A 13,853-nucleotide genomic window follows, 5' to 3' on the forward strand; every position below is an offset into this window, starting at 1 on the left:
ACTCTTCAAACTGTTCAAATTGAACCTGTTGCACTTTGAAGGACCGAAGAATGTCTTTGACTGCATGCCCGGGCAGGCAGGAAAATGCCACGTCGTAACAACATTGAAGCAGACGCAAATTCAAGATGGCGACCAGCTCCGAAAATTTTGGTGAGTGGTCTTCATATTACGAATTTACCAGCAACCTGGATGAATTAGATTGAACTAGACACGTTCAGATTGAAGAATATATGCTACTCTGCATATCTTATATGTTGTCACATGTTTTATAGCGTTCGTTTGCTCACCAGCTTACTACAAACGTTGTCCAGTGTGCTTGTCATCACTTGTTACATACAATATAGGCCTACAGGTTGTCCCAAAACAGGTAGTCCTATACCGGATGTCTTGGGCTTGTAAGTTCTGATCACATACGACACTTAACATTAACAAGTTGGCCCGGAAGTTGCGATGGTACGTTTAGACAATGGGAGACTGCTAAAATGTGGAATCTGCAAAGCGAGGATGCAATCATTCCCAATGCCACATTTTAGCAGTCTCCCATTGGCCATTGTCTAAAATAAACCGTACCGTCGCAACTTCCAGGGCCAACTTCTTAAGTGTCGTATTTTAATGAGGTTGATAATACTCCCAAACCTTGTTGCATTGTTTACCGTATTTGACCATGAAGACTTATGGAGTAGCCCATCGATTCAATATCTTCATTGGGCATTGCCCTGTACCCTACAGTACTTTTTGACATCATGACAGATAGTGATACACTACCAGCCCCCAAACACTTCACATTTCTTCGTATTCATTTTCACACTTGTCATTTTAGACTAGTTTTGACAAATATGAAATATCACAAAGTTTACAAAGTTTACAATCATCATGTTCAGGCAAGGTATATTTAGAAGGGCACTGTACCAATAACCTTACTATTTAGTATTCTAATCTAAACTAAAAATTGAAAAATTAAAGTCAATCTTAATTCTTACTTTTTATTTCACCCTCTGAACCTGGGGAAACAATCAGGATGCCCATAAACCAAATAGTATAATAACCTTGGCCTGAGTGTTTATTTGACTGGCAGCCAGTGCAACTCACTCCAGTGAATATTCTCTGTGATGGCAGACAAGTAGAGATTTGAGCATCTGCTTCCCATTATCAATATCATACATGAGATTAGGTTGAATAGAACCCCAGGTCTGGAAATTTAAAAATGCTTGTTGAATTGCCCACTCAAGCTGTTGAATCATGTGCCATTATTTGTCTACCAGTCGAAGTTAACTGGGAGGAGTACTCAAAACAGTTTGACAAATATGACAAAACAGGTGAGCTGCAATAATGCACTTGCAGGATACTGGAACAAAACATCTCTCATTTGTTGGGTGCTTATTGCTCCCAAGGATAGGTCCCCAGATAAGAATTAGCTTGAGTTGAATGCCAGAATTTACAGGAATGCAAGCCTGACCTTGACTTGATGTCTGATTTGAGCTAAAGGTGTTAAGGGGCATATTTGGACATTTCAACAACTAGAAAACACTTCACAAGGGTCAAAAATATCATTTTGACTCCCCCCCCTTAATTTGGGTGGGTATGCAATTGAGAGCAGTGCATAAGTCTTTAAAAATAACTCATGTTATCCCCTATGCTATGTCTTCATCTTTCAGTGTTCCCTCTGAAGTGTGCTGTCAAGAACAACGCTTGGGGCCGCCTGGGAGCAAGCAGTGAAGTGGCTAAACTCCGTCAGGGGTCAGACCCAGACTTCAAATATGATGAGGAGACACCTTATGCAGAGGTAGGTGGAAATTGGATGAACTTTGCTGATTGAATCCTAAAGGGTCATTCCCAAAGAAGGGTTATGCATGTCTGTGTCCGTGGAGATTTTTTAATGGCCTTCACACAGTCTACCCTGCATGCAGGCGGTGGCAGTGAGCAGCTTCAATCCATTGAGACTCCAGGCCATTACACCGCAGTGCCTCTGAAATTGACAATGAACCAATGTAACAGATTTCAGTGGTTATTCATTGATGAGCTGTTGCATTGATGTACATATAGATCTATCATATGTACATGATGTATAACAAGTAATCTCTCAAAGTGATCAATAGTCTCCTCTTAAAAGCTTTGTTTTGACATTGCCTTTTTACATGTTTTAGAGATGCCATTATCAGTGATATACGGGCTCATCGCAAAATTCACCCGAAAAAAAATGCCTGCAAAATTTTTGTGTTTACAATATTGCTTTGCTGTTTCAGTTATGGATGGGTACCCACCCAAATGGACCGTCAGTGATAAGCAACTCCCAGGTAGAGCCGTCTGCTCTGAAAGATTGGATCAAGAAAAACCCGGAAAGTCTCGGTGAAAAAGTTCTCCTGAAATTCGGTGACGATCTTCCGTTCCTGTTCAAGGTGTTGTCAGTGAATAAGGGTTTGTCTATACAGGCTCATCCTAATAAGGTAGCTATCTCTCGGCACGATATTGGTTTGATATGTTTTGTTACAAATGACTAGTAGTAGCATATACAGTAGAACCAACTCTCTGTCATTGACACCCTCGGACTGACAAGTGCCGGCCTGAATAGAGAGTTCAGGGTCATTGTGCATCTATTGTGGCATAAATTGCTCTATCCGAGACCTTCAGCAACAGGCCAAGTTGAGGAAAAGTTGGAAAGCCCTATTATACTAGTCCTGAGACTTCTTTGTAAAGTCATTTGTTACATTCTTTTCTTCTCACCTATTAGAGCCATGCCGAGAAGCTTCACGCTTCCCAGCCAGACAAGTATGCCGATCCGAATCACAAACCAGAGATGGCCATAGCCCTGACTGAATTCGAGGGATTGTGCGGGTTTAGACCAATAGCAGAAATAGCAAGCTACATTGAAGGTCAGTATGGCTATGCGTAACAAAAACATACTGTCTGTCTAGTGAGCATCCAAAAATTCCAATCACGGAAGACACCTTAGGCTGCAGTTCCAGTAAAAAAGCTCTGGTGAATGCTGAAGAGCCTTTGTGTTTCATATCATGATTCAAAACAAATCATCATATCAATCATATCATCTTACTGGCGTCGTATTGGATTTTTGTCGGAGGTGTGGAGTCCTCTCTAGGCCACTGTCAACCTATGTGGGATCTTTACTCGCCCTGGCATAGACACTTCAGGTACAAGGGACCACAGCTTTTTGTCTCATCGGACAGACTCTCAAACATCTTACGTGTTGTGTATATGTGTTATGAATAGCAAGGAATTTTAGTTCCTTGAAAGTCACGCCAGTTCATCCAGAAATATGATCCTGGGTTCTCCCATCAGTGTCAACTGACATCAGTGTTAACTGACATCAGTGTTAACTGACATCAGTGTTAACTGACATCAGTGTTAACTGACATCAGTGTAAACTAACATTAGTGTTAACTGACATCAGTGTTAACTGACATCAGTGTTAACTGACATCAGTGTTAACTGACATCAGTGTTAACTGACATCAGTGTTAACTGACATCAGTGTTAACTGACATCAGTGTAAACTAACATTAGTGTTAACTGACATCAGTGTTAACTGACATCAGTGTTAACTGACATCAGTGTTAACTGACATTAGTGTTAACTGACATCAGTGTTAACAAGTATTGATTAGACTTGGTGTTAACTGCTAGGCTCTGAGGCTGCTCAATCCTAAATCTCTCATTCACCCTATCTAGGTATACCCGAGTTGCGAGCGGTAGTTGGCGAGGGGCCTTCAGCTGCCTTGTTGAACAATAACGGCGTTGATGGAACCACACCCGCGCTGCTGGCGGCCCAAAAAGCATGCTTCAAGGGATTGATGACGTGCGAGGTGGAAACTGTTGAGAAGAATCTTGTGAAATTGGTTCAGAGGATACAAGCCATGGGTGAGTAAATGGTTTGAAAAGGGTACCTAACTGTTTGGATATGAATTTGCATTTTATTTTCTTGTGTGGCCACTATACTCGGGTTCAAAGATTGGAATCTGCGGTGAACCACGCACTTGATAAATATTTGAAATAGTTTTGTGGTGGATGCCATCATGCATTCTGATGTCCCAGCATAGACTTCACAATGCCGGCAAGCTTGCCAACCTTTTGCTACGCTCTTATATTTGGTGACGTGACGTCATGACGTCATTGTCGTGGCCAGTGGTGATGTATAATCGCATTAAAATTCTTGGCTGCGAGTCTATTCGTTATTTGGGTGTTACTCAGTATTTGATGGTACATTTCACGGCATTTCTTACCAATAAAACTTTGTGGATAATTATAACAGGCATGACTGACCATATATTAAAAATAAATAGCCATAATTACTTCAACCATCCACTTGTATTTTCAGATCCTGAGTCGACTGAATTCCACAAACACAACGGAGAACTTCTCCTTCGTCTGAACACACAATATCCAGGCGACGTTGGTTGTTTCGTCATCTATTTCCTGAATCGCACCGTGCTACAGCCGGGCCAGGCCATATTCCTTGAGGCCAATCTGCCTCATGCCTATCTCGATGGAAGTAAGTTCATGGTCACTAAGGACGAAATGTCAAATCGGTAGTCAAAACCTAACTGAATTTTGCGTAGGGAACTTTTGAGATTCACGTTAAGACAGACAGTCCAGTTTTAGAAACAAAGTCGGCTGTCCTTGAGTGTTCTACCACAGAGCTAACTCAAACTCGTCGTGATCAGCACATTACACCCGTGCTCAGGAGGCTACACTGGCTTCCTATTCCTCAAAGAATTGACCTCAAGGTGTCACTCCTTTTGTTTAAGTGCGAAGCTGACCTTGCCCCATGCTATCTATCAGATATTGTGCCACTGTATGAACCCACCCGATCCCTGAGGTCCCAGAACCTAGGTTTGCTCCAAGTACCCAGGTACCGCCTGGCATCATATGGTGGCAGAAGTTTTGTGGTGTATGCTACACAACTCTGGAACAGACTAGACATGAATGTGCGAAATACTCCAACTGTGAGCACATTCAAAAAGGTGCTGAAATCGAGATTATGGTGACTTTATTTTCAAAGCGCAGCCGAGCAATCATACGTTATTGGATAATTGCGCTATATTATAAGTCTTATGTGAATTGAATTGAATTGAATTCTACCACAGAGCCCCAGAGCTTAGTGGTCAGGGTGGTGTCCTTTGGCGGTATTTCTCTCCATTCTTCATTAGGGAGTGTGATGAACTAACTTCAGGGTGATCATAATTATTTGTGCTTGTCGATTTCAGATTGCATCGAGTGTATGGCGTGCTCTGACAACGTCGTTCGGTGCGGTTTGACGCCCAAATTCAAAGATGTACCAACACTTTGTGAAATGCTCAACTATAACGGGAAACCTTCCGCCGACAATCTCTTTCCCAGTGTGCAGGACAGCAGCGACCCCTACGTGACAGTCTATAATCCTCCAGTCCCCGATTTTGCTGTTTGCAAGATTGAGGTAAGAAAAAGCAGTTTGTGGCAGAATTTTCTGGTCCTTAGGGAAAAAGGGCAAGTTTTGGTGAAAGGGGATGATTGTGTGTGTCGGAAATGCTAATAGCATGGTAGGAAAACCAGTAGGATACCATCAAAACTAGCCACTGTTACTAGCGGCCACTGTCACTAAGGTATTCCATTGTTGTGATAGGGGTATGATATCAATTTTCTGTGAGATTTGAGGTCATTTTGACCCTTACCCTAGTGAAAATCATGGCTGCCTATTGGGTTGCCAGTATCCCATTTGTATCATTCCTGTAGTCTCCCTTTAATAAATTTCAGGTCCCCGAGTCTGTCTCAGAGTATACCATCTCACCAAAAGATAGCGCTAGTATCGTGTTAGTCATCGAAGGAGAGGCACAATCGGATGTGGGGCCATTCCAGCGAGGATCAACCATATTCATATCTGCTCATAAGAGCGTTACGATAAAAAAGAAGAAAGGAGCTTCTCTGCTGATGTTTAGAGCTTATTGTGAACTCTAATTTATCATCAGAGCTGCGATAAGCTTTGACAGGTCTGAAGGCACCGCGTTTTTGCAGTATACAGGAAGAACCATGGTGTACTGCATATATCATGATTAGTTGTACTTACTGTCTTTTTGTGGTAATGTTAAGTTTGTCTTCATGCAGCTGATTTGCTTGTTTGTGAGAACAGCTGTTTTCCATACACATAAGACTTCGTCCATTGAAAATTTATTTTCACTGTGGAATTTTCATAAAAATTACCTTAAAACTGGTCAAATATCAATTTTCCCTGTTTTTCGGTCATTTCAAGACATGAGTGATGTAGAATATTCGTTTTGTATGAAACTGCAACACACAAGATGGATATATGTCAGTTTTTATGTGGAGATATTAGGGAATAGATGTTGTTAAGTTTTCACAAAGTTTATAGCTTTTGGAAATACCTACAGGCAATGTACAGTGGGTGTATTGTGGGATGTCTTACTTTGTAAACAGAGTATACCTTAAATTCACAGTCCCTGAAGACCTGTTTAGGTACCTTGCCTTCAGCTTTTGCTATAGGTGAGTCCAGAGTCCAAGAATATTCATGTGGTTTTTGCTAGTAAACTAATGAACCTCCCTCTATCAAGAACACCCTGAGGTCTGAAATGCAAGTAAGATTTGGAGAGGAACACCTTTTTAAGAGGACGCTCTAAGGAGTGGCAAGTGTGATCCGTAATAGAGAGTTGTCCTGATTACAGGTGTCAATTTCAATAGAATGGACACACTGGACCACAATTAGTGATAGAGATGGTGTGCCACTAGTATAGGTGTTGTTAGGGCAGTTCCACTGTATATTTTCTCAAAATGCGAAATTAAAATCAATATTTCGGATAAAGGAATGTTTCTCTATGTCACACTATCATGCTACCTCGTGCTTGTAGATCAGGCCACATGTGGTGCACATATATGTTTATTTACTCGTATCTATTACAATTCTCATTAACAGTGCTTGTATTTATGATTTATAATATGTTAAGTAAAATAACGTTTCATTTATTATAGTGTCATGAATTCTCCATGGTGAATTCAGATTACACCATGATGAATCTTAGTATGTTCAATACATGAATAAATAAGTATAATGATAATCAAGTTGTTTTTCATCGAGGTTTCGAGAGGTTGAAGTCACGCCATGAAAACCCCCTCTAGCTATCCACAACATGCGTGACTCCCCCTCGAAACTCTATATCATGAAAAAGTTACGGAGCGAATCCACACACGATTTTTTTTGATTTCCCAGCACTTAGAAGAATTTCTATACATATATTTAAAACACATACGGGACTGGACCGCTTGCCTTCTGTTCCGTACTTCTTGCAGATCAGTTTCTCCTCTTCGGCATTCAACAAAAAATGAAAATAAATCACAACTTCATTGTAGGTGCTTTTATTGACAATGAAAACAAATCACAACTACATTGTATGTGCTTTTATTGACATGAAATAATCAACCTATTACATAATCAACCTATTACAAAAATAATCAACCTATTACAAAAATTTGTTAAACTACATTCTATCACTTTATGCAAGTCGTCGACCTCAGTGCATATGAAAGATCTAACATCGGCAAAAAAACCTCCACACTTTATACAACTAACACTACACCTAAAAGACCCAACTCATTCCATTCGAGAAGAATTGATCAAACCATTTGTTGGTTCTCCATGCCATTACCACTAGACACAATCCTCGACCTAATACAGGTGAAAGAAAACATTTGTTTCTTCCCAATGTAAATCAAACAACATATCTCTTTGTTCTCCATGCCATCAGAATTAGCACTAGACACAATGCTCAACGGGCCAATCGAAGAACACATTTGTTTTCCATGCCATCAGAATTAGCACTGGAAACAATGCTCAACAGGCCAATCGAAGAACACATTTTTTTTACATGCCATCAGAATTAGCACTGGACACAATGCTCAACAGGCCAATCAAAGAATACGTTTGTTTTCCATGCCATCAGAATTAGCACTAGACACAATGCTCAACAGGCCAATCAAAGAACACATTTGTTTTCCATGTAATCAGAATTAGCACTAGACACAATGCTCAACAGGCCAATCGAAGAACACATTTGTTTCTTCCCAATGTAAATCAAACAACATATCTCTTTGTTCTCCATGCCATCAGAATTAGCACTAGACACAATGCTCAACAGGCCAATCAAACAACACATTTGTTTTCCATGCCATCAGAATTAGCACTAGACACAATGCTCAACAGGCCAATCGAAGAAAACATTTGTTTCTTCCCAATGTAAATCAAACAACATATCTCTTTGTTCTCCATGCCATCAGAATTAGCACTAGACACAATGCTCAACAGGCCAATCAAACAACACATTTGTTTTCCATGCCATCAGAATTAGCACTGGAAACAATGCTCAACAGGCCAATCGAAGAACACATTTTTTTTCCATGCCATCAGAATTAGCACTAGACACAATGCTCAACAGGCCAATCGAAGAACACATTTGTTTCTTCCCAATGTAAATCAAACAACATATCTCTTTGTTCTCCATGCCATCAGAATTAGCACTAGACACAATGCTCAACAGGCCAATCAAAGAACACATTTGTTTTCCATGTAATCAGAATTAGCACTAGACACAATGCTCAACAGGCCAATCGAAGAAAACATTTGTTTCTTCCCAATGTAAATCAAACAACATATCTCTTTGTTCTCCATGCCATCAGAATTAGCACTGGACACAATGCTCAACAGGCCAATCAAACAACACATTTGTTTTCCATGCCATCAGAATTAGCACTGGAAACAATGCTCAACAGGCCAATCGAAGAACACATTTTTTTTACATGCCATCAGAATTAGCACTGGACACAATGCTCAACAGGCCAATCAAAGAATACGTTTGTTTTCCATGCCATCAGAATTAGCACTAGACACAATGCTCAACAGGCCAATCAAAGAACACATTTGTTTTCCATGTAATCAGAATTAGCACTAGAGACAATGCTCAACAGGCCAATCAAAGAACACATTTGTTTTCCATGCCATCAGAATTAGCACTAGACACAATGCTCAACAGGCCAATCGAAGAACGCATCTGTTTTCGATGCCATCAGAATAAGCACAGGAGACAATGCTCAACAGGCCAATCGAAGAACACATTTGTTTTCCATGCTATCAGAATTAGCACTAGACACAATGCTCAACAGGCCAATCGAAGAACACATTTGTTTTCCATGTCATCAGAATTAGCACTAGACACAATGCTCAACAGGCCAATCGAAGAACGCATCTGTTTTCGATGCCATCAGAATAAGCACAGGAGACAATGCTCAACAGGCCAATCGAAGAACACATTTGTTTTCCATGCTATCAGAATTAGCACTAGACACAATGCTCAACAGGCCAATCGAAGAACACATTTGTTTTCCATGCTATCAGAATTAGCACTAGACACAATGCTCAACAGGCCAATCGAAGAACACATTTGTTTTCCATGCCATCAGAATTAGCACTAGACACAATGCTCAACAGGCCAATCGAAGAACACATTTGTTCTCCATGCCATCAGAATTAACACTAGACACAATGCTCAACAGGCCAATCGAAGAACACATTTGTTTTCCATGCTATCAGAATTAGCACTAGACACAATGCTCAACAGGCCAATCGAAGAACACATTTGTTTTCCATGTCATCAGAATTAGCATTAGACACAATGCTCAACAGGCCATTCGAAGAACACATTTGTTTTCCATGCCATCAGAATTATAGACACAATGCTCAACAGGCCAATCGAAGAACACATTTGTTTTCCATGCCATCAGAATTATAGACACAATGCTCAACAGGCCAATCGAAGAACACATTTGTTTTCCATTCCATCAGAATTAGCACTGGACACTGCTCAACAGGCCAATCGAAGAACACATTTGTTTTCCATGTCATCAGAATTAGCATTAGACACAATGCTCAACAGGCCAATCGAAGAACACGTTTGTTTTCCATGCCATCAGAATTATAGACACAATGCTCAACAGGCCAATCGAAGAACACATTTGTTTTCCATGCCATCAGAATTATAGACACAATGCTCAACAGGCCAATCGAAGAACACATTTGTTTTCCATTCCATCAGAATTAGCACTGGACACTGCTCAACAGGCCAATCGAAGAACACATTTGTTTTCCATGCCATCAGAATTAGCACTAGACACAATGCTCAACAGGCCAATCGAAGAACACATTTGTTTTCCATGCCATGAGAATTAGCACTAGACACAATGCTCAACAGGCCAATCGAAGAACACATTTGTTTTCCATGTCATCAGAATTAGCATTAGACACAATGCTCAACAGGCCAATCGAAGAACACGTTTGTTTTCCATGCCATCAGAATTATAGACACAATGCTCAACAGGCCAATCGAAGAATACGTTTGTTTTCCATGCCATCAGAATTAGCACTAGACACAATGCTCGGCAGGCCAATCGAAGAACACATGTGTTTTACATGCCATCAGAATTAGCACTGGACACAATGCTCAACAGGCCAATCGAAGAACACGTTTGTTTTCCATGCCATCAGAATTATAGACACAATGCTCAACAGGCCAATCGAAGAATACGTTTGTTTTCCATGCCATCAGAATTAGCACTAGACACAATGCTCGGCAGGCCAATCGAAGAACACATGTGTTTTACATGCCATCAGAATTAGCACTAGACACAATGCTCAACAGGCCAATCGAAGAACACATTTGTTTTCCATGCCATCAGAATAAGCACAGGAGACAATGCTAGACCTGATGCACGGGAAACAAATCAACGAACAAAATGGACTTAACAATTAATTCGTTTATTACCCTATCTATCATCAGCACAGACTCTCTACCTGGCTGCTCTATCATCTTGCCAACACTGTGTGAAGGATGAGGCAGTCACAGCAAGGCCGAATCGGACCTGGCTGCTCCACCATCTTGCCAGCACGGTGAGATGGCTGAGACAGTCACAACCAGGCCGAATCGGACCTGGCTGCTCCACCATCTTGCCTGCACGGTGAGAGGGATGAGACAGTCACAGCACGGCCGAATATGACCTGCCTGCTCCACCGTCTTGCTATCAACACGGTGAGATGGCTGAGACAGTCACACCCTGGCCGAATTGGACCTGACTGCTCCACCATCTTGCCAACACAGTGAGCGGGATGAGACAATCACACCCAGGCTGAATCGGACCTGACTGCTCCACCATCTTGCCAACACAGTGAGCGGGATGAGACAATCACAACCAGGCCGAATCGGATCACAACCAGGCCGAATCGGATCTAGCAGCTCCACTATTTTGCCAACACATTGCGGAGGAGGAAACAGTCAAAACCAGGCTGAATCGGACCTGATTGCTCCACCATCATGGCTGAGACGGTCACAGCAAGGCCGAATGGGACCTTGCTGCTCCACGTCTTGCTATTAACACGGTGAGAGAGATGAGACAATCACAACCAGGCCGAGTCGGACCTGGCTGCTACACCGTCTTGCTATTTACACGGTGAGAGGGATGAAACGTTCATTAGCAGGCCGAATCGAACCTGGCGGCTCCACCGGCTTGCTAACAACACGGTGAGAGGGATGAGACAGTCACAGCAAGGCCGAATGCGACCTGACAGCTCCACGGTTTGCTATTAATCGGTGAGATGGCTGAGACAGTCACACCCAGACCGAATAGGCCCTTGCAGCTCCACTATTTTGCCAACATAATTTTATTGCCGAGGAGGAAACAGTCGAAACATGGCTGAATCGGACCTGACTGCTCCAAAATCTTGACAACACAGTGAGCAGGTTGAGACAATCACAACCAAGCCGAATCGGATCTAGCAGCTCCACTAATTTGCCAACACATTGCGGAGGAGGAAACAGTCAAAACCAGGCTGAATCGGACCTGATTGCTCCACCATCATGGCTGAGACGGTCACAGCAAGGCCGAATGGGACCTTGCTGCTCCACGTCTTGCTATTAACACGGTGAGAGAGTGAGACAGTCACAGCAAGGCCGAATAGGACCTAGCTGCTGCACCTCTTGCTATTAACACGGTTGGATGACTGAGAGAGTCACAGCAAGGCCGAATGGGACCTGGCTGCTCCACCATCTTGCTATTAACACGGTGAAGGGATGAGACAGTTACAGCATGGCTGAATGGGACGTAGTTGCTCCACCGTCTTGCTATTAACATGGTGAGAGAGATGAGACAATCACAACCAGGCCGAGTCGTACCTGGCTGCCCCACCGTCTTGCTATTTACACGGTGAGAGGGATGAAACGTTCATTAGCAGGCCGAATCGAACCTGGCGGCTCCACCGGCTTGCTATCAACACGGTGAGAGGGATGAGACAGTCACAGCAAGGCCGAATGCGACCTGGCAGCTCCACGGTTTGCTATTAATACGGTGAGATGGCTGAGACAGTCACACCCAGACCGAATGGGCCCTTGCAGCTCCACTATTTTGCCAACATAATATTATTGGGGAGGAGGAAACAGTCGAAACCTGGCTGAATCGGACCTGACTGCTCCACCATCTTGACAACACAATGAGCGGGATGAGACAATCACAACCAGGCCGAATCGGATCTAGCAGCTCCACTATTTTGCCAATACAGCAAGGCCGAATGGGACCTTGCTGCTCCACGTCTTGCTATTAACACGGTGAGAGAGATGAGACAGTCACAGCAAGGCCGAATGGGACCTTGCTGCTCCACAATCTTGCTATTAACACGGCGAGAGAGATGAGACAGTCACCACCAGGCCGAATCGGACCTCGCTGCTCCATCGGCTTGCTATTAACACGGTGAGATGGCTGAGACAGTCACACCCGGGCTGAATCGGACCTGACTGCTCCACCATCTTGCCAACACAGTGAGCGGGATGAGACAATCACAACATGGCCGAATCGGACCTGGCTGCTCCACCGGCTTGCTATTAACACGGTGAGAGGGATGAGACAGTCACACCCAGGCTGAATCGGACCTGGCTGCTCCACCATCTTGCCAACACAGTGAGCGGGATGAGACAGTCACAACCAGGCCGAATGGGACCTGGCTGCTCCACCGGCTTGCTATCAACACGGTTAGATGGCTGAGACAGTCACAGCAAGGCCGAATTGGACCTTGCTGCTCCACAATCTTGCTATTAACACGGCGAGAGAGATGAGACAGTCACAACCAGGCCGAATCGGACCTCGCTGCTCAACCGTCTTGCTATCAACACGGTGAGAGGGATGAGACGGTCACAGCAAGGCCGAATGCGACCTGGCAGCTCCACGTCTTGCTATTAATACGGTTCGATTCGGCCAGCTGATGAACGTTTCATCCCTCTCACCGTGTAAATAGCAAGACGGTGGAGCAGCCAGGTCCGACTCGGCCTGGTTGTGATTGTCTCATCCCTCTCACCGTGTTAAAAGCAAGACGGTGGAGCAGCCAGGTCCGACTCGGCCTGGTTGTGACTGTCTCGGCCATCTCACCGTGTTAAAAGCAAGACGGTGGAGCAGCCAGGTCTGACTCGGCCTGGTTGTGATTGTCTCATCCATCTCACCATGTTAATAGCAAGACGGTGGAGCCGCTAGGTCCGATTCGGCCTGATTATGAACGTTTCATCCCTCTCACCGTGTTAATAGCAAGATGGTGGAGCAGCCAGGTCCGATTCGGTCTGATGATGAACGTTTCATCCCTCACACTGTTAATAGCAAGATGGTGGAGCAGCTAGGTCCCATTCGGCCTTGCTGTGACTGTCTCAGCCATCCAACCGTGTTAATAGCAAGACGGTGGAGCAGCAAGGTCCCATTCAGCCTTGCTGTGACTGTCTCAGCCATCTTACCGTGTTAATAGGCCTGGTTGTGATTGTCTCATCGAGCTCTCCCT

General features: G+C 43.5%; 1 protein-coding gene across 1 annotated transcript; it reads left to right on the forward strand.

The window, feature by feature from the left end:
* The first annotated feature begins 97 nt into the window (after positions 1-97).
* LOC135494562 (mannose-6-phosphate isomerase-like) lies at positions 98-7,022 on the forward strand. Its single transcript, XM_064782653.1, has 8 exons — positions 98-150; positions 1,656-1,783; positions 2,244-2,444; positions 2,729-2,870; positions 3,683-3,871; positions 4,329-4,502; positions 5,218-5,426; positions 5,744-7,022. Exons 1-8 carry the CDS (start codon positions 126-128, stop codon positions 5,942-5,944), a joined length of 1,269 nt encoding a protein of 422 aa, XP_064638723.1. The 5' UTR covers positions 98-125; the 3' UTR covers positions 5,945-7,022.
* The last annotated feature ends 6,831 nt before the right edge of the window (positions 7,023-13,853 follow it).

Source organism: Lineus longissimus, chromosome 10 (genome assembly GCF_910592395.1).
Source record: "Lineus longissimus chromosome 10, tnLinLong1.2, whole genome shotgun sequence".
NCBI lineage: Eukaryota > Metazoa > Nemertea > Pilidiophora > Heteronemertea > Lineidae > Lineus > Lineus longissimus.

Coding starts and splice junctions, on each gene's coding strand:
- LOC135494562 (XM_064782653.1), top strand. CDS start 126: ATGGCGACCAGCTCCGAAAATTTTG. Junction 2,445..2,728: donor TACAGGCTCATCCTAATAAG/GTAGCTATCTCT, acceptor CTCACCTATTAG/AGCCATGCCGAGAAGCTTCA. Junction 4,503..5,217: donor TCATGCCTATCTCGATGGAA/GTAAGTTCATGG, acceptor TGTCGATTTCAG/ATTGCATCGAGTGTATGGCG.